We start from the raw sequence: 20,693 nt of genomic DNA, 5'->3' as shown, positions 1-20,693 counted from the left end.
GCAAAATTATGCATAATGGCAATCTTCTGCTTACATTTTGGGAAAACCTATCACTCAGTTGGTCAATTACATTGGTGCTGCTTTCAGAGCCTAAGTTTATTGAACAATCTGCCTGCAGTGTTTGATGTTAAACTGGGAAGGGAGTGTGTGATTCTGAGAAAACAAAACAGCAACATTCTCCCTTTAAGTTCAGTTTACTTCAAGTAGGTTTTAGGAAGTGTACCTCATCACCTTGACTTTTATTATTGACATAATGGAGGTATCTCTTAAAGCTGCTTTGTGTTTAAAAAAAAAAAACAACAAACAAACAAACCCCCCAAACCTGCTTATTTCAAGCAAAGTTGTTTCTACTGTATTGTTGGTATGTCAGGGTTATTCCAGCTTTATCTCTCCCAGCATTGCTTCTCTACTTGCAAAAATCAATCAAATAAGGGTACTAGAACCATTTTAAAACCCTTTTTCATTCTCATCTTGACACGGTGAAACTGTTTTGGTATTTAAGGAGGTGGTGTTGTTGCAGTGTTTCCTGACAACAGCCCTCAAGTAATGACTAGTGTAGAGGTGGTATACTGTAGAGGTTGGTAGGGCAGTCTCTGGACTCTGTCTGAATGTGTGTGTCCATCCCATAAGCTCCATACTGTTGACAGAAATGTTATAATTTTTCATTTCAAGCCCCCAAATACTGATTAAGGTTGCTTTAAAACCACTTTATTCAGTTACGAATGAACATCCCAACAGTTCCAAGCAGCAAACTTAAGTGGGTTTTCTTCATTCCTTAGCTTCTGGCTAGCATTGTGTTGCTTATAGAGCAGATGAAAAGCTTTGGGCTTTTGTTACCTACTGGTGTATAATTGCTGTATTAGCATGTCTCTGGCAATCAGGAGGCCTGGGAGTACACAGGAAAGTGAACCTTACTGTAAAGCTGGAAATTGATTTTACAAAAAGGGACTTTATTTGTAGTATACAATCTGCAATTCTGAATAGCTCTACATTTTGATAGGATAGAGGGAACCTTAAAGACAAGAAAATACTTTTTTGGAGCAGGCATGGTTATAGGCCTGTATGTGTTGTTGCTTCTTTAGTCACACAACTGTGACTAAAGAATGCTAAAAAGGTCCATCTGGGTTTTTAGATTGTTTTGGTTTTCCATCAATTTGCTGTAAGTTTTAAGATAGAGATTTAAATCGCTCACCAAAGCATTAGAGCATAATGGCATCTAATTCAATCCTTCAAAAACAATGTTTTTGCAAATAGCATTTGCATAACTGGTTTTACTTTGCTGTTTAATAAGAATGAGAAGTACCATTTTATTTTCAGTCCTCTATCCTCCCTGTATCAGGAGAGTAAAATACTGATGCTGTTTCTCTAAGTGGGTGGTTCCATAACTATTTGACAGCATACCAAGTGTATTTAGCAGAAACTGCCTAATAACACATCTTTTGCAGTGGCATGTCTGATTTGTATGAAACATTGCAGTAATTGGCTTCATTGGTACTGTCAGAGTGAACTTTAAATGAAAGTGACAGTAACTAGTCCAGACTTTTTTCATTTTGTTCAGACTAAAACTATTAGACAGTAAGTGACTTACTGTTTTTTCTGCTTTCAATTAGCAACCCAATTTTGTACTCTTTTAATTATCATTTAATTGGATTCCCCCTTACACTTGGAGCCTGGCAGCCAAAACAGCTGATTTAGTATTTGGCACAATTGAGGGGGTGAACATTTCTTCTATAAATCTTTCTCTAGAGGATATGTTTCCACCAGCATAGAAGCTCTTTTCTGGAAGTGGCAAACCTCTTTTAATATCTCCTTACTAACCTCTTTTGTGCCCAGCTCTGAATCCACTGTTTGAGAAATGGTTATAACTGAGGGAGCTGAGGCCTCCAAAGTAAAGCTTTAATGTAAACTGTAACCAGAGAGGACATACGAACAGTTCTTAAATTAGATTCAAAAAGGTAATGTTGGTATATGTGTAAGTTGTCCCTGTAACTGTTCCAAGAGATTAATTGTCATGTCCTTGCATGTTCTTAGTGGAGGAGGAATAGTGTTGTAAACTGAGCTTTGAGAGTAAACTAGAGGACTGGGCAGGGGTTGGGGATGCTTTTAAAAAGGGACTGGAAGGAAGAAAGGGAAAGATTTGATGGTTTAGGGACTGAAGAAGAGATAGCACACTGAAGCCTTGCTGGGCTGGGAGAAGTGGCCATTTCTGAGCCTTCAGCTACAGCCCTCTTCCCTCTGGTGGCAGACAGAGGAGGCAGGGAAGCACCAGGAAAAAAAAAAGAGGCAGTAGGAAGGACGTGCTGCTTTCCCATTACTAGTACTGAACTCACAACATGGATATCATCATCTTCTCTGGAGCGCATTGCATGTGTGGCTTTTAAAAAAGGTCCATCATCTGATGGCTGGGCTTCTCTTTTTGTTAACTTCTGGCTCTTCAGTAAACTGTTTGGGGAGTTCAGAGGGAGGGCTGTTTATATAGATGTTTAAGTCAGTTACCAGAGTAATCTCTTTTTTAACCTCCTCGTATTATCTTCAGGGTTAAATGTTTTCAGCTCATAGTTCAGTTGCAGTTGTTTGTAGCTGGCATTCACATTTGCTCTGTAATTCAATTTAAATGATGCTGCTTGGCCTAAATTGGAGCAGACTAGTAGAAGGAGCTTGGTGCTTGTAGAAACTGATCACTGACTCTAGTTAGGGTCATCCAAGTAGAGCTGTAAATATTTCCCCTCAGTTTTAAGGTATAGTTATCTGGCTTTAATTCACTTACGGAATTGTGATTGATACTGTCACATCTTAACATATCAGATTTTTCATCTACTAAAAATGCTGACTAACAACCATATTGTCATCACACAAGTACTGTAATATTCTCATTAATCCATGTGGTTTCAGTTCCAGCTGTTTGCTAGTTATTTATTCATTAGAGTCTATTTTCTGAACAGCTTCCAGCTACACATTCTTCAGAGAGATGAGATTTTATTCATGCGTGTATCTACTTATAGGTGAGGAATTTGAAACTGGAGCATGAGCAGGAGAAAAACAAGATCTTGTCAGAAGCATTAGAGACACTCGCTACCGAGCACCATGAACTAGAGCAGTCTCTGGTTAAGGGATCTCCACCTCTCAGCATCCTCAGTGAAGAGCAGTTCTATGATGCTGTTTCAGGTAAGTGATGATGTCCAGAATGTGAGTGTGTAGACAGCATGTGTGCCTCGGGTGGGGTGGGGGAAGAAGGTGGGAGCAGTCTCACTTCAAATGAAGTCTTTGCTTTTCTAGCGTGGACCTAATTTTAGGAGTATGCTTGATGTGTTTTGTGAGCAGGGCTCTAAAAATTAGCCAGAGTTCACCTGCAAAATTGTATCGCTTCACCTTAGTGTGACCAAAGGTTAGAAAATCACAGGACAGAAATGAAAGGTCTCATTGCTTGGGAGTGTACACCCTTTTTTTAAATAGCAAAATATCATGCTCCTATTTTGGGAGAGGTAACCGTATATTGTAGCCTTCTGACTTGCTTTGTCCATAGTGGTGTGTGCTTTTTGCTTTGTTCTGTTGTTGAAATCAGTGTATAAGAATCGCTAGTTTTGGGGGATAATGGTGTTAAGAGAGGCTTGTTCCATTTCAATTTTGTATACCTGAAGTGTAACATGAAAGAAAAGGATGAATCAAAATCCTCCATGCATTTCTTAAATGTCTTTTTCTTTCCCTGTCTCTTCTTTAGTTTAATACTTCACAATTTCATGTGCAGAACATGCCTGTAGTGATTTTGGAAGATTCTGAACTGCCTGAGATGATTATGACATGCATTTGTATAGACAATCTGTACATAGTGCAATTCAGTAGTAGCTCTAACTGGGTGATCTGGCAGCACACACCTGCCTACAACTATGAAGGATCTGGAAAAGCTTGAGGGTGAACATAACGTAACTGCAGCAGACAATTGGGTTGTGATGGCAAACTTCACTAGCAAGTATGGGGTTACTTTTTCTGTGAACTGAACTGTCTGATGCTTTTGACAGATGAGAAAAGCAGTGTTCCCAGACTCCTTGATAGGTGTTCTGCAGTGAGAAACTAAAGCCATATAAAAAACAGGCAAAGGAAGCCTATGCACAGGAACACAGTGAATCAACTTCATGAAGCAGACTTTACTGTTTGGCGCAGCAGCAAATTTATCAAGCCTTCAAGCAGAAGAGACTGAGGAACACTGAAACAGGTTCTTCCTCTGGAACCAAAGGAACAATTCTGCTGAAAGGCCTCAGGCTCTTTTGACTGTCAGCAAAGCAGAGAATAGTTCTTTATCTGATGTTGTTGGAATGTAGTCTCTCCAGCTGGGCTTGCTTTGTGCATATGAGAGACTGTTAAGCTTTAAAGAGCTGCTAGTCCATACATCTCATAACTGACCTGATCTCGAAATAGTGTTGAATGAAAGTGACCAAAGCCACCTCTCCTGTTGTCAGAGGTGGTAGTTTTGTCCTTGCAAGCTACAAGCAAATTGTATCAAGTGGATTCGTAAAATTGTAAAACTTGCTGAGTGTACAGAAACATACTTAAAATTCCAAAAGTGATTTCTTTTTCCTCTGGGAGAAGCTACTTGACATAGTTCATCTTAATTGCATTTTAAATAATTTTCTGGGACAGTCTTACTTTCTTGGCTGTCCATCAATTAGACTGGTGTTAGATTCTCTTCTCTAGGTTGTTCACATTTAGTGCTTTGCAGAGATTAAGGTCCTTTCTGTCTCTGAAGGGGGTGGGGATGGGGAGGTGGCTAGAAAAAGGGAAATGTGATGTATTTTCCTGACTGCTGAATACATGTTACTACTTTCACTTTAAGCATAAAAGGAATAAGTTTTTTTTTTGTTGGTTTGGTATGGTTTAAGGAGAGGGTTATTTTGTTTCTGGAAATCTAAATTTCTACAACTGTCTGCAAAGCTTTTGCCTAACCTGATTTGCAAACTGATAAATTATATTGATTTTGGACAAACAGCCGTATTTGTGAATTACCTTTCTAGGTTGTACAGGAGTCTGAGCAAACACCAGTGTATTTTAACAGGGTGATATAATAAGTTATAATGTCTGTCAGTGGGAAAATGCCACTACTTAGAGTATTTTTCTATCAGGATGCTGTCTTTTTCTGCTTGCAGTTCTATGAATTTTTAAATCCATGCTGTAGGAGTGAGTTTATAAGTGAGAGTGTTGCATAAGTGGGCTTGCTCTGTGAGCTGAAGAATTGTTAGTTTTGACTTGACAGGTTGAAAGAAGATGCCACTGCTGCTTTTATTTTTTTAATAATTTTGTTTGTATAACAGACATTTTTTGTTTACTTTCAACGGAAGTATCAATAATGGAAAAATTCAGAGAAATTTTCAAGCAGGTTTTCAAAGAAGAAGTATATCAAATGCAAAAATGATGTATTCACTCTGCTGCAACTACTTGTCCCCATTTGCCATGCTCTGGTTCACATTGTAGAACAATCCGATTGCTCCTGAACGAAGCTGAATCAGAAGGTACAATCCAGTTCCTATTGGACAATCAGTCCATGGCAGCAGAGTAAGAGCAGATCTGAAGAGAACAGCTCTAGAAACATATCTGGTTCAATAGTCAAGTCCTCATCACCATCTGTTCCTTTTGCAAATCTGCTCCAGCCTAAGCCACCCTACCTGCTAGTGTTGGCATAGACTGAATTGTTCACTGTTAATGTCTGTGGTGTGTGGTTCTGTTTGTAGAAATTGTGGCCAGAGTTACAGAAATATGCTCTTCCTTTTCCAAAACTGGAGTGAGGAAAATGTTTGCAATGTGGTAAAATTTCTTACTGAAGTTGGAATTTATTTTTGGAAGTCTCCTTTCCTTTTATCTTTAACTAGTATGCTGTTGTCAGTCCTTTTTGACTGTTGCAGTAATTCCTAAGTCCCTGCAATGAGAGAGAAAATAAAGGAAGAACCTACAGAAAATGCAAGTTATTTGTCTTACCAAAGCATGGTATCCAGTGTTAAGAAGAGCAAAGTTAAGGGTGTTATTAATGTGAACTCTGATAGCCATAGGTCAGTTAACAACGCTGCCGGTGTGCTGATCCGCTCATCATGGGAGCGGTGGAAATGTGTAATTAAACTCGATACCACACGGAGTGCTGCAGCTCTCACTTTCAGGATTGGATGCTTAACATGTGTCAAAGTCTTCTATGTTTAAAGCAGGGTGAGGTGGAACGGGTGGGCTCTAGGGAAGGGAAGAAGCACTGAACAAGTAGCAAAATTCTAAAAGACCAATGCCATCTCCTTTAGAGCTGGAGAATTTATTAGCTTTGATTAATACAGACCTGAGGAGCATATGAAAATGGAATAGGAATGCAGAGAACATCCACATTGCTCTAAAAAATGGCTAAGCAGGTCAAGAATTAAAGGGTAAGGGTACTTGATTTTTTGCCTTTCAGATTACATTTCCTTCTTATGTGCTATTTGTGCACCCAGTTTGAGAAGAGTTTAAATTTTCCTTTGTTTTTCTCTTTTGAACAGGTTTTATAACAGGTTTTATCTGAGAGGTGGGGGTTTTTCTGCAAACAGAATTTTTGTGTGTTGAGAGGATTATTGATGGCTTTGCCTAGATGCAGTCTTGCAGTAAAAACAGTTATTTAGCTACAGGAATATTTAAGTACACTGAAGCTAACCTGTCATAGGACAGCTTCTGCTGGTATCTACCACTACTGGCTGCTGTGTTTATAAATAACTCTCCTAAATGGTACAAGAAGTAGCAACTACATCTGTTGCTTTTGCTTGTTTCCTTGTTTGTCTCCAGTAATCAGTTCACTTAAAAGCAAAAATGGTACAAAAAGCATAGAAACTTCTTGCCCTTCCTTCCACGTTTAGAATAGTTTGTCAAGTGGCTTTTTTTGAGTGTGTAGCAAAAATGCTTCACAGCCTCTGAGAACACTGTTGCCTGCCACTTCTTGCCTTGAACAGAGTTAAAAGAATGAATTCAGGTGTCTCAGAGAGATGGGAAACACCTGGTCAGAGTTGAAACCCAACAGTGCCAATGGCTAAACGCTGTATTTCTCATGTTTATTTATTAATCAAAAACATTGGCCAAACTTTTCTATCTGCATCTGAAGACTTACCAGTTGTAGCAATAGGAAATGAGGTCTCTTTAGTTAAGTTTCTGTCATTGCTTCTGCTGCTTCCCAGTACTCTCCCACTCTTGCAAAATGTAGCTGGTGTTTGTACTGTTACTCTTTCAGGTTTTCTGAGCTGGAGAGCTTCCTAGTGAGTCTGGTCTTGTCTCAGAGATCACTTTAAAATTTTGGCTTCTGAACAGGGACTTTTATTCCTTCTCCACCCTCCTCAGCCCACAACCCTTTAAGTTCAATTAAAAAAAAAACCCTCATTTTCTCCTAGTCATCTGTTTGACAGCTGCTCTGTAGAAACTTGTGAATATAAATCTTTTTTTGCAGTGACGGGGGAGTATGCAAATCTTAATTCAGAAAAGAGTTCGCTGCAAGTGCACAGGGAAAAGCTCAGTTTGAGTTGCCTGTTGATCTGTGCTCGCAGTACAGTATTCGGCTGGTTCACTCTGACACCCTGACAAACTCTCAAGGCTTGCTAAGTTCATTGGGTTAAAGGAGGTAGCTAAGGTTAAGGGTTTGGAGACTGATATATTTTATGGCAGGAGCTGTTGTAGATGTACTTTCTGTTTCTTGGGGAAATGTGTGAGGTTTCTCTAGGGAGCAATTTCTTACAACAGTAGTGTTTCATTCTTTTCTTTCTTGTATAGTATGGTAACCTTGCATTAGGTGAGGCACATTCCCTGGGGAATGCTGTCTGGTCAGTGTCTACAGCTCTGGAGAGGTTTGCAAGTGCAGAGCTCAGCCCAGCACAATCGTCTCTTGGCACTATAGGGCCAGCATGAGGACAACTGAATGCGTGTGGTATTTAAAAATCTTTGTTATACCGAGAAGCATATCCAAGAGTGACAGGAAGTTCTGGTGAAGCTTATCTGCTCTTGCCTTTCTGCTCTGGAGTCCTGGGTCTGTTGCAGAAAGCTGGATTGAAGGAATTTGCATGCTATGACTCTTGTCTGAAAGCAAGACAGTCCTGGATGGTACAAGAGAAGAAAGGACCCTACAGGAGCCCTACAGGCTTTCCTTTATGTTACTGGGTTGGCTTCATGTTTTTTGTGCCATGATAACTGTTGGCACATTTGAGCAGCTCTTTCAAAACAGGGGTGGAATATGTACCTCAAAGGGCTTTATAGCATGTTTTATGGTCAGGAAGCTGAGGCCCAAGTTGGGTTACACTCCTACTGTGTCTCTTCCTCTGCAGTATTTGGATATGCAGGAAATGCATATTTCCTGGCTACCTGAGTTTAGGATCTCTGGACAAATCTGTATTTTATGTAACAAACTTCTCCCAAGTAAAAATGCTTTTCCTTACCCTACTTGTTAAATATAGTACCCACCAAACTAATGCTTTGATATGTTATATCATAACTTGGTGCAGAACTAGACTGACAAATTTGGGGGAAATTGTGAGAAGATTCTCTGGAGTGCCAGTCCACTTCTTTAACATATCCTCAGCACCAGCTGGCAGTTCTTTTCATTCCCTAGCAACTGGCTTAATTTCAGTTCTGTCTTGATGAGGATAGGCATGGATGTTTTAAATGGAAGATCTCCTTTATGCTTCTAGATCTCTCTCTCTCTAGAAAGTATAGAGACATTGTGGCATAGCCTATCCATTTATCAGGATTCTGTCCTGTTCCTGACCCTGAAGGAATCTGGATGTGGTATAAAATCCTCCTATCACTATATAAATACAAAGCAATGTACAATTTACATGTTCTGGAGAAGCTACTGGCATAGCTTTTTAAAGACAAAACAAGAAAGCACCTGGCAGTAGACAGCTGTGAGTGAGAGATTCTTTTGGACTGGCTGCTACTTCAGCAGATTTTGATTACTGGTTTTGAATTAGAACGAGTGTGTGAGAGAATGGCTAATTTTGCAATGATTTCTCTGGGGTTTTGCAGCCAAAAGCAACAGCATATGCTGGAAGCAGTACATGGCAGGAATAGTGTCTGCTGTAGCTTGGGTCTACGTTTTTCAGCAGTGAGGCTTGCATTAACTGTTTACCATTCAGTGTGGTACCTGGTTTATGCTAAAGAATTTTTCAAATGAGATAGAAGTTGATGTCTTGAGTTGCTCCCTCACTTCCTGGAACTTGCAATTGGATAATCCTTTGTCAATCTTGTCAGGTTGGAAAGAAAACCTAACACAAAAAGGCAGCCTTTGCCAGGAACATTGTACTTTCTGATTTGGGGCAACACTGTCTCTTCTCCAGAGCTGGACAGACACTACCTGACCAAAACACTGTCAGGAAAGGAGGTGGTGTTGTTGATATTTGAGATGTGATGTGGATTGTACTATTAACCTGCCTTCCACAGTACAAAGTTTATCTTATTGATTGGTGAGCTTATCACTTAGACGTTGCTGGGACCTACGTAGTTCGTGTTATCTATATGATACATCCTCCTGTTCTTTGATACTTGTTCAGTGAGTTGGGAAGTGAAGGCTGGTGGACAGCACTGAGAGTCTTAAGCACTTAGACCTAACTGAAGAAGGAGTCATTACTCAAGGTACCTTTTTATTTGGCAGGGTACTGGCATCTGTGTGGCACTAACACTTGTCCTAAGCAAGGTCTAGTAGCTTCAATTTAAGAAATATGTCAGATTTTGGCTCAGTTGGATAGAGGATTTTTAATGTATTGCGGTCTTGCTTATTGTGCAATTTCTTTATATCTAGATGCTGGGCTGCAGCAGTCTCTGGCAGTACTAGTTACTTACCAAATGGATGCTGTCATCAGGACACAGTAGGCTACTTAGGTTTCAGTTTTGTACAAGGCAAGGAGATCTGTTAGTGACTGAAGTCTAGCACAGGCAGTAGATTCATTAACATGCACCTGCTCTTTTGCAGATTCAGAATCTGAAAAATCATTAAGTGGGTTTGAAACAACAGCAGCCTACTCGTTAGAAGACAGCATGGATTCAAAAGATACAATAACTTCAAGCGTGTCTGAAGAAAAGGTGTGTGGCAGTGGGGAGTCGCTGTCAAACGGAATCAAAAAACACAGGTAGGATGTTGTCCATTCTTAAAGTTCTACAATATGCATTAATGGTAAGAGACCACAGGAGTCTCTGAACAGCTAACAGAAAACTTCTAAAACTTTCCTAGGGATGATTGACAAGTAATTGGTTGTGCTATGATTTTATAAAGACTGTTTTTCCAAGGCTGGTGTGCTCCTTTGCATCTTGATGATTCAATCTAAATAAGTAAAAAACTAAATATGATGTGCTGTTTAAAAATGGACACACTTGGTTTTTATTAGATCTTGTTGAAATCTATATGGATTTTAATTCCTTCATTTATCTTTAATGACCTATACCTCCTATTGCCTCTTTAATTTCGAGTTATTTGATCCTTCAGTTGGTATCAGGAATGAATGAAAAATATTGCTAGCCTGGCATCAGAAACTCAAATGTGAACAAAGGGAGTCTTATTCTAAAAGTCTCATCCATGTTTTATGTGCTTATTTTGTGTTGTCAAATGATCCATTTTTGTTTGTTTCCTTGTCGATAAAGGAGGACAATAGGTCTGGAGTTAATGAGATGTAACAGACACCACTATTCTCCAGTTTCAGTGAAAGGGCAATATAACATTTGTGCTACAGATAAAGCCAGACTTCAGCATGTTTCAAAGAGGCTATTCTGGAAGTGTTTTGGACATATGGGATGATGATGGGGACACCACATTTGTGTAAAATCAGGAAAATAGTATTTAATTTTACAGAAGGAAGCTAGATAGGCTTTAATTACTTGGTATCTTAAATAGTTAAATTGCAGTAACTGCTGAGGTGAGTTGGTAGCATCAGACCTGATGTTTCAAGGGTCAACCTGTGTGCGTCTCATACTAGACAAAGACTGAACCAAATGAGGGCTTGGGTGGAGTAATGAGTGTTTTGGGGAGATAACATAAAGCAGCTGACTAAGAGTGTTGCTTTGCTCTTGTGCTGTTAGCCAAGGCCATAAATACCATCTTGCTAAGTGCCTTCCCTATTTAGAGCAGGAAGTTCAGGAGTGGGGGAGGAAGCAGTAGGTGAAGGTGGACATCTGAATTGCCTTCACTGCCTTGGAAATGTCCTACATCCTCTTGAGGAGAGAGGATGTAATACATAATCAACATGAGAATGATGGTGCATGTTGACTTGCATTGTATTGAGGGGTTTTAACAGGAATTACTCTTCCGTTTACTCTAAAAAAAAATAACTAACTTGGCAGCTTCTTGTAATGCTGCACAGTGCTGTCAGAACTGCAGGGAGCAGGTGACTGGAGGAGCATTTCAAAGCTCCTGATTTTATAAAGAATAGTCAAGAGTAATAAGCAAGTACATCTGCCTCAGTTGTTTCTCTGAGCTGCCTGTCTTGTAGTAGTAAAGAAAGCATAGGAGTAAAATGGATGCATAAATCAGCTAATAATTTACTGCTAAAGAGAAGTGAAACCTTTTTTGAATCTGTTTTGCATTTAGATAAGAATGTATGATCATATTTTATGTGACTAAATGGCTATAGAATATATGGCTATATTTTATGGAATTAAATGACTATAACAACATTATAGGTTGAGCTGCTATGTTAGACTTTTTTACCTGGCACTTTGGTGTCACAGTGGGAGCTGTCACCAAATACATTGATGTAAACTGTTTCTTCCCAGAAGCTCAGACAATTTGAACTTTACCTCCAAGAGAACCTTCTCAGGGGATGGGAGATGTGTGGTATTTTTAGCCTCTTTTCTGAGGCTGTGGGTAGTAGCCATGTTTGGACTGGTACAGCATCAGTTTCATGTGACTTTGGAACTGTGTTACTTGCCTGGAGCTGCTGGCTCCAGTTTGTGCCTGTTTTTTCTGGGGGCTGGTTCTAACTATGTGCAAGTGGTCAAATAGCACTGTCTGTGATGCCACCTGTGTCCTTTTCAGAGCAAAAATTGCAACCTCTTGATGCTGTGCAAGGTGAGGGTTTCAGAATGTTACCACGTTGCTTAATTCCATCCTTACACCCTCAGGTTTGGTTATAGCTTTTTCCTTTTTCAACTTCAATTTGTGTTAACCACATGGAAACAAGTCACTTAGAAAACAGACAGGATTAATTTCTTTTGCTTAAAACCTTCAGATGAGTAGAGGATCTTTGCCTTTAGGTTGCACCTGAGATTATCTAACACTGTTCAGCCCACAGTTTAAATAAGATTATTTCCTATCTTCATCTAGACAACCTGAGCTCTAATCTGCACTTCAAATATTATTTGAGTGGTTGAGTTTTCCACACAGAAGTGGAGGTTGGTTTTTGCTTGGCAGGGGGAGCATACGTGCTTTGGGTTTGGAAATGTAGGAATAAAGGATTGAGGAATAAAGAACTGTTGGTTCCAAGGAATTAAAAGTGTTGAGAAGTATATATACAAATAGATGAAGCCAGTACCACATGTAATCTGCAGGTTTATTCTGGGCAATTTTTCAGTTGTGTTTTTTTTGTTTGTTTGTTTGTTTGTTTGTTTTTCTTTTTAAGCATGGTTTGCATCCTGCTGATTGTTCACAATGTTTTGAGAGTAGACTTCAGTTTTGTTACACTTGTTGGGAGAGGATTTGAGAGATAGACTAGTACAGTAAATAATCAGGAAGCATTCAAAACACTTATTTTTAAGAAGGACTTTTTCATGTGAGCCAAAGTTAAGAAGATAAAAAGGAAAGAAAACCCCCACCCCTCAAAAAAGTCCGAGCAAACCCCCAAAAACTACAGTGCTTAAAAATGGTCAGTATTAAGTGCCAACACTTTACATCCACTTGTCACTGCTGTTTTCCTCTTACTGCTAAATTTTTTTGTCAGCTTTCCCTTTGGTCCCTGCATTGGGGGCCTTTCAGAATGCAAACATACTGATGTTCATGGGAGACAGGAGATTTTGTTGAAAAGCATGAAAAGCAAGCTAAACATGCCTTTTTCACTCCCTATTCTTCCTTCCCCCATAAGATTCCTGTAGCAGTTGATGTGTAATAGCTAATGCTTTGGACAAGTGTTTTTGTTTAAGTGAAGGACCCTAAATAAATCTCATCTGTTCTACTGCACAGAAATTCCAGCAGATGTTTTTGTCACTTAAAGCTAAAATTAACTTCCTGAGTTGTTTTTGGAATTGACATCTGGAGGGAAATTTTTGTATTCAAAAATAATTTGTTTAATCACAGGGAGTATGTCAAGGTTAGTAGGCCTCAAGTCTTGGCTGCCTGTCATTTGTCCCCATGTCCTTACTTGTCCCTGGGATATTCCTTGGTGTCTTAAAACTGCTTTGTTAGTTTTTTTCAGTATGTGCGCGTGTGTTTTAGAGGGAGGAGAAAACTGGCTCCCGTAGCAGTTTGACTGATACAAGCAACAAATATGGATGAGTGGCTGAAACTGAATGCCAAGTTTTCAAGTGATTAAACAAATTGAACAGAAGGGCAGGTTAAGTTTAATAAAAATTTAAGTTTTAGTATGTAAGGAAAGCAATTCCTTTGCATACTTCAGCAAACTAAAGGTTAATGTGTTTAGCATACAGAAGGGCTCATTTAAACACAAATACCCACTCTTCTGACTGCCTGCATTAAAGGATGCACAGCAAAAACAAATTCAGTTTATGAACGAAGGTAAAACTGAATAATTGGTGGATACTGTCCTCTCCTGGACATTTGTATCAAAACATCCACAGAGGTGTTTCATACTTAATATTATTCTGGATGATCTGTTTCACAAAACATTTTTGTCTCAGTGAAAAGTCAGAATAGGAAGTGAGTGGTGGTATGTTGATCAATTAAAATCCATCCTCCTACCCACTTATCCTCCGCAGGGGAGCTGAGTAGAACAAGTTGGTGTTGGGCTTGTAGCTGCTTGCTAACACAATAGTATGCTACCATGAGGAGATCAGATATATGTCTGGGTGTTTGATGGGATGGGGCTTGTTTGATTTTTAAGGAACATTTTTTGGTTTTTCTCTTTCTGAAAACTGAAGCGTCAGCCCTGGTAAAGCTGTTCCAGTGGCAGATAGGAAGGGGAGGTAGCACAGGAAGTAGAGCTACTGAAACAAACAGTTTAGCCTGAGTATTTCTGTTTCCTCTAGGCAGCATTTCTGTTTATCAGAAAGGTGGGGTGGAGAAGGAAGGTACAGCCTGCTCACAATCTCTGAAAGTGATTGCTTTAGCTACCTTGAGCAGAAACAAGACAACCTTGGTGAGGAGTGCAACACAATAATTTAGAGTTAACTAAACTTTGAACTTCAATAGTTCATGCAATGTGAGCGAGCCCTAGGTAATTTTTGTCTGTTGATAAGAACAGAAAAATTGTGCATTTTGCTCATTGGTGATAGTTTCATGATCCAAAAGTGGATTTGTGTTGTGGACAAAGGACTTTTGACTAATATTTATGCCTTCCTAGAAGTAAATTGGATTAACAGTTGAGCTGGTCAGTAGCATTAAGAAAACTGAACAAACTCTGTGCTCGATTTCCCGTATGGCTGAGAAATGCACGCTGTGTTCAGCCTAAATGCTGATCCTTGAAAGTATGCTTATGGTTTGTTTCAGGATATGTCAGCTCCCTGTAGAACAGGCTGCTCTGCTTGCTCTTCTTTAATGATGTTGCTTTGTTCCTGAGGGCTAGTTTTAATATAGGCTGTAAATGTTGTGGCCCTTCATTGTCAGTATAAAGGTGACTAGCAGAAAAAACCCAAAACAGCCCCACTGTTTAACCCTCAGATCTGTTCAGACATGGTGAACGTACTTATGTACCTATTCAGTTAGCTTCCATTTTCTCACAAAGACACAGCTAAGTATCTTCATGGTGCCATTGTGAAAAATGTTATGGTGACTGCTGTAGACATCTTCTTCCTCTGGTGTTAGGCAAAGTTAATGGTGCTGGTTTTGGAGTGATTCATGTTTCTATGCAGGTAAAAAACCCCAATAGTTTAAGTGCTTCAAAGTAGCACTGCCACCCCCCCTGTATTTTTAATTTAAAAATTGGGAAACTGTTACTTTCAAAAAATGAGTATTTGTATTTCTTAGTCATGGTTAGTATTGGAAAACTTTTCTTACTTCTGCTTCTTTTCTCTTCCTTTCCACAGAACAAGCTTACCATCTCCAATGTTTTCCAGAAATGACTTCAGTATCTGGAGTATCTTAAGAAAATGCATTGGCATGGTAGGTAATCAGAAAGTTACTATAAAAATGGGGAGTGATTGTTTTATTTGAGGCCCAAATGAAAACTTGTTTGGGAGAAGAGGTCTTTTGATTGTGTTTTTCTGTTTGTTAATGGGGTTGATTTGTTTGTTTTAGCTTGTTTATTTTTAATTTGCTGCTTATGCTTTATTTGCTTTCACAACTTAAGAAGGTAAGACTTGGTCAGAGGAATATTCTTCCAGTAAAAGCATCTTCTCCTGACATGAACCCTTTAAGTACTTCGTGGGGGATTTTATTATTTGACTGTGGGGAAAAAAAACAAAACAACCCCAGAAGACAACCACTTTCATTTTGCTTTTGTCTGTTCTCCTATCTGAGTCTTCCCCCTTCCATGGTATTACTGACCAGACGGTGGCCAGATCAGAGTTAGCTGGTTGGCACCTAATCTGCTTCCAGATAGGTGTGAATTGAGAAGAGCTCTTCCCTCCACTGGATCCTACAATAGGCTGAAAATACTTGCTGCTGATAAACCTCTGTCAGTCTCTAACAGTAATCTGCAGAAGGGAAGGTTTGTGGTTTGAGTTGCTGTTGTTTTCTCTTCTTTCCCTTGGTGCAGTTAGGAGCAGCATCAAGCAATGAGGCATGGAAATGCTGGGGTATGCCTACATCAGCAGTTCCAAGTCTCCAGAGCTGATGTGAAGTGTCTGAGGCTTCTCCCAGTGTGGAGAAGCCCTTTGTATTTTCCAATATTTTATTGGAAAAGGGTTACAATATACAAAGAACAGGTTGAAAGCCTGTCTTGCATAAAGTGTGTGCAGGAAAAAAGGGTCTTAATTCTGCTTTGTAGCAATATCTGCAGAGAAGTTGTAGTGGGCAGCAAAATTAGTGGCTTGTACCAAAGTGTCTTCCAAGGCTCCTGGTGCCAGGTGCTGCTCTTAAGGCTCAGGACGGTGCTGTTTGCCACACCCTTAGCCAGCAGTCATACTTACGCCCTTTTAATTTGCTGCTGCAGGCAGGTTAAACTGTTGCTGTGTTATGCATTCAGAGGGCATGCTTTTTAAAAATGGGGAGAGAAGATGAGCAGCATCCAAACTTTAGAGCTTCCTTTTAATTCTTATTCCTGTTACAAACCCCCTTTTTTCTTCAGAATACAGAATCCCTCTTTCTACTCTTGTACCATCATGTTTCCCTGCTGTTTATCATTATCTTCCCCCAATTTGCCTACTTGCCTCAAAAAATAGATATGTTTAAGTAATTAGATGGTCTGTATCTATTTATGGAATAATAAATAACTTAGTCTTTAAAAGGGTCTGTAATGCTTCTTTCCCTTGTTTCATCTCACCTTCTTAATGCATTCATTGATAGGAAGTTTGGTGTTTGGTTTCTTTTTGTTTTAAAAGTAGCCTTAATGCCAGCACAGCTCTGCTTATTGAGCTCATAAGAGTTTTGTCCTTTCAGTATTAGCAGAGCCAGGTCAAGCACATTGCATTAGCACTAAGAGCATCATTTATTTTTGTAATAAGCTAATTACACTTGGGTTACTGTGGGTCAGTGTATCTAATCATTCAGCTTCTAACACGAATTTCATTTGTGCATCAGGAGTTGTCAAAGATCACAATGCCGGTTATATTCAATGAGCCACTGAGCTTCCTCCAGCGACTCACAGAGTACATGGAGCACACATACCTCATCCACAAAGCCAGTTCACTTTCCAGCACAACCGAGCGAATGCAGGTACGTCAGCTCTGCTAGTTCGTGTGAGCCCTTGGGGAACATTGTGGGATCTCTCTTCCTTATGGATGGTCTCTTTGTAGGAGGAACTCCTGTAACTTGTTGCATGGTGGGTTTTCTTATTCATTAACTAGTTTTGTTTGTTGTCCTGGCTTTTGCAGAGATAGAGTTCAGTTTCTTCCTAGAAGCTGGTGTGGTGCTGTATTTTGGATTCAGAATGAGAATAATGTTGGTAACACACTGATGTTTTAGTTGTGCCTAAGCTGTGTTTACAGTAAGTTAAAAAGTTTATGCTCCTGGTGTGCCACCCCACCAGCAAGGAGGCTGGGATGGGGACAGAGCTGGGACAGCTGGCCCCAGCTGTCCAGAGGGATATTCCATACCATATGGTGTCAAGCTCAGTACATAAACTAAGGGAAAGCTGTCTGGGGGCTGCTGCTCAGGATCTGATGGGGCATCATTTGGTGGGTGGTAAGCCATTGTTCTGTGCATTTTGTTTTGATGATTGTGATTTTTTTTTTTTATCATTATTGTTTTCCCTTGCTTTTCTGCCCTATTAAGGTGTCTTTCTCTCAAATCACTGATTTCAGCTTTTTTATCCCATCCCATTTAGGTTGGAGAGGGGGGTGAGTGAGCAAATGCATGGTGTTTATCCTGCTGGGTTAAACTGCAGTAGTCCTTTATGGCACCCCACAAGGAGCAGAGCTTGAAGGGTTGAGATAACAGTGGATCTGACCAGAGCATAATAAAGCAAATCCATTGTAAGCATTTATGATATTAGTTTGATAATCTCAAGTTTCAGTGTTGATTTATTTGATCTCAGAGCTGCTGTGAATGTTCTGAGAGCTGGGTTATGCAACATCTAACCTGCTGTATATGTTCCCTGCTGTGCTGTTTATCACCTCTGGGGGCTGAGTTAAGGTTAGCATTTTGCTGTACTTTGTAACAATGTCTTTTGATATGATAGAATTCCTGATGGTGCGTCTGAGCTGATATTTGTACCTGCATTGCCAGCATTTCCACACTTTGGGAGCCATCTATAGGAAACCATTCATAGTTACACCTTTTGCCTTTTCCCATCACAGAGCCAGTCTACGTGGGAGATCCCTTCTTCCGTCAATCCCCTTCTCCTCCAGGCTAATTAGCTCTTGAGAATTTTGAATATGATCAGGATATCAACAAGTGGTTGATCCTTTGCTGCATCTCCTGAACGTGTTTCAGGTCTTGTTTATGGTAAAACAACTCTTTGTGGATACCATCCACAGATCTGCCCCAAGGCTGGAAAGCTATGAGTGGCAAGGTGTGTGGGATAGTATGGGTAAGCACTAGGATAGTAGGCATCTCCAACGTTTTGAAATTTCACTCCTAATCAGGTGCAGAATCTGAAAAATAAATGAAATGTTTGAAAAAAAAAAAAAAAGTATGCTGGGGCCTGGCCCACACCTAATGAGCCCTGTTCAACACTGTTCAGTACCCTCAAGGGGAAGAGAAGGCCTCTGGGTCTGACAATAAAACAAGAGGCACTGGAGCTGCTCTGAATCCTGTGCCTGGCGGCACTGCTGAACTGAAGAACCAACCTGTGCTGGTGTCAGTCACCCCTATACACAAGAGGAAGTATTGGAAGCAAAAGTCAGCTCATTTAGTAAGGAATGAAGGAGCTTCTTCCAATAGGGAGCAGGAGAAAGATGTAGCCAAGATAGACTACTCTGAACCAGGGCTGTCATGAGAGAACAGGAGGAAGAGGAGAGGTAGCTGCTGACTAGGGAGGAGGAGGATGAAGGATTCATAAATGAGGCAGTACCCACCCAATTGCTGTCCCTGAGTGAGCTGAGATACACAAAAAGATTTCGGCTGTCATCCAGGTGAACGTGTTGTCACCTGCCTGCTCCACTGTTGGGGTAATAACAGAGCCTGGTAGGGCGGTATAAAAAGTTGAAACATCCTTGACTTTGTTGCTAGACATTGCTTAGCAACAACTAAAACATCAGTGAGTTACCAGCATTATTCTCATTCTAAACCCAAAACAGCACTGTACCAGCTTCTAGGGAGAAAATTAGCTCTATCCCAGCAGAAACCAGGACACCTGTCTCAGAAAATATTTTGATATTCTGTAACACCATGGCTACTGTCGATTAACTGTGTGGCCTTTTTCTTCTGAGCAGTGTGTTGCTGCATTTGCTGTGTCTGCTGTAGCCTCGCAGTGGGAACGTACTGGGAAGCCGTTCAACCCATTGCTTGGAGAGACCTATGAACTGATCAGGTAATGAACAGAGCTGCACTGGAAGGTGGTATTCTGTGGAAGAGATGTTTCACTAGACTGTTAGCTGGCTTTCAGACTGCACTTCAGCTCATAAGTTTCCAGCCATTCTCCTAGCAGCTGCTGTGGGTGCATGCAATGTGTGTTGATGTTCACCAATTCACCTCTCAGTGAAGAAAAACTACTTAACTTTTCAATTCAGAGGAGGCAAATGAAATTTGCCAGGTTTAAAAGCAAGTTTTATCTACAAAAATTCTTTTTATCCCTGAAACCTTACGAATGAAAAATGTGCATGGTACATAAGGAGAGGGCACAGGACTGCTCTGAGTACCTAATAAGCAACATGGGTCTATTGATGTGTAGCTGTACCTAAGGCAGATTTTTCATTCAATTAATATTTTGGCCTGTGTTTAGGTGAAGATTTAAAAAAGAGGTCAGTATCAAAAGTAGCTATTTTGACTCATCAGATCTGGTAGTTCTTGTTTCTGTTTTAGAGTAAGTCCTTAGTTATTTAAAATGAGGATGTTCTATTTCTGTGTTTAAGTTGATCTTCCCAGTTTAGCCTGGGCTTTTAATTAACTCTTGCACTGAGTACAGCAACTATGCATGGGTCCAGTTATCCCTTTCACCTCAGGGAAAACAGCTGCAACTTCACTACGCTTGATATGTAGGTACATGGTTTGGTTATCTTTGTTTTGCAGAGATGATCTTGGATTTAGACTTCTCTCAGAGCAAGTTAGCCATCATCCACCGATCAGTGCTTTCTATGCTGAAGGCTTAAATAATGATTTTGTGTTTCATGGATCAATTTATCCTAAACTCAAATTCTGGGGCAAGAGCGTGGAAGCAGAACCAAAAGGCACGATGACTTTGGAGCTTCTTGAGTAAGTGGATCAGTAATAATTGAAGAGGTACAGTGCTTCATCCTTGATGATTAGAATGCATTAGAGTCTCATGGCTTAGGAATGGAGGTGTCTAACACCCACATCCCAAAGTCTGAGAGCAGATCACTGTGGGGAGGAGGGAATGGGAAGATGGAAGGAACTACCATCCATACATGCTGCATACTGCTAATAGCAGCAGTAGGGACCTGGGCCTGGATGTTCTATAAGTGCATGGACATCAGTTCTGCTAAAGCCAGCATGCCTGAGTGTGTTGACTTTCCTCATATCTTTCCATGCTAACAGTGACTGCACCAAAATCACTGTTTTAAGGAGCTGATAAATCAGTAAAAATAAGTTAATAAATTTCTTGGGTTTACTGACTTACTGCCATACCTTTTCCAAGACTTGGCATGATGACGGCTTATTGAAGGACTGACATCATGTACAAAGATATAGTATTTTAATTTTTATTCCTTTCCCTTAGGCACAACGAAGCCTACACATGGACAAACCCTACGTGCTGTGTGCATAACATTATTGTGGGCAAACTTTGGATCGAGCAGTATGGAAATGTGGAAATAACTAACCATAAGTAAGTTAAGAGTGT

General features: G+C 40.1%; 1 protein-coding gene across 7 annotated transcripts in view; it reads left to right on the top strand.

Annotated features, from left to right (window-relative positions):
* Positions 1-20,693, top strand: part of OSBPL1A (oxysterol binding protein like 1A) — an 81,232-nt gene that overhangs the window by 49,252 nt on the left and 11,287 nt on the right. For 5 of the 7 annotated variants that reach the window (XM_062488577.1, XM_062488568.1, XM_062488586.1 and 2 more), the window contains 7 exons: positions 3,003-3,165; positions 9,947-10,103; positions 15,160-15,235; positions 16,814-16,948; positions 19,108-19,205; positions 19,904-20,086; positions 20,571-20,678. In XM_062488577.1, coding sequence (XP_062344561.1) covers positions 3,003-3,165; positions 9,947-10,103; positions 15,160-15,235; positions 16,814-16,948; positions 19,108-19,205; positions 19,904-20,086; positions 20,571-20,678 — 920 coding nt within the window. Of the gene's footprint in view, positions 1-3,002; positions 3,166-5,390; positions 5,502-9,580; positions 9,610-9,946; positions 10,104-15,159; positions 15,236-16,813; positions 16,949-19,107; positions 19,206-19,903; positions 20,087-20,570; positions 20,679-20,693 lie in introns of those variants that run through there. The other 2 variants (XM_062488611.1, XM_062488620.1) reach the window with 2 other exon arrangements.

This window comes from Cinclus cinclus, chromosome 1 (genome assembly GCF_963662255.1).
Source record: "Cinclus cinclus chromosome 1, bCinCin1.1, whole genome shotgun sequence".
Lineage (NCBI taxonomy): Eukaryota > Metazoa > Chordata > Aves > Passeriformes > Cinclidae > Cinclus > Cinclus cinclus.
This window is presented reverse-complemented; position numbering and strand designations above follow the sequence as displayed.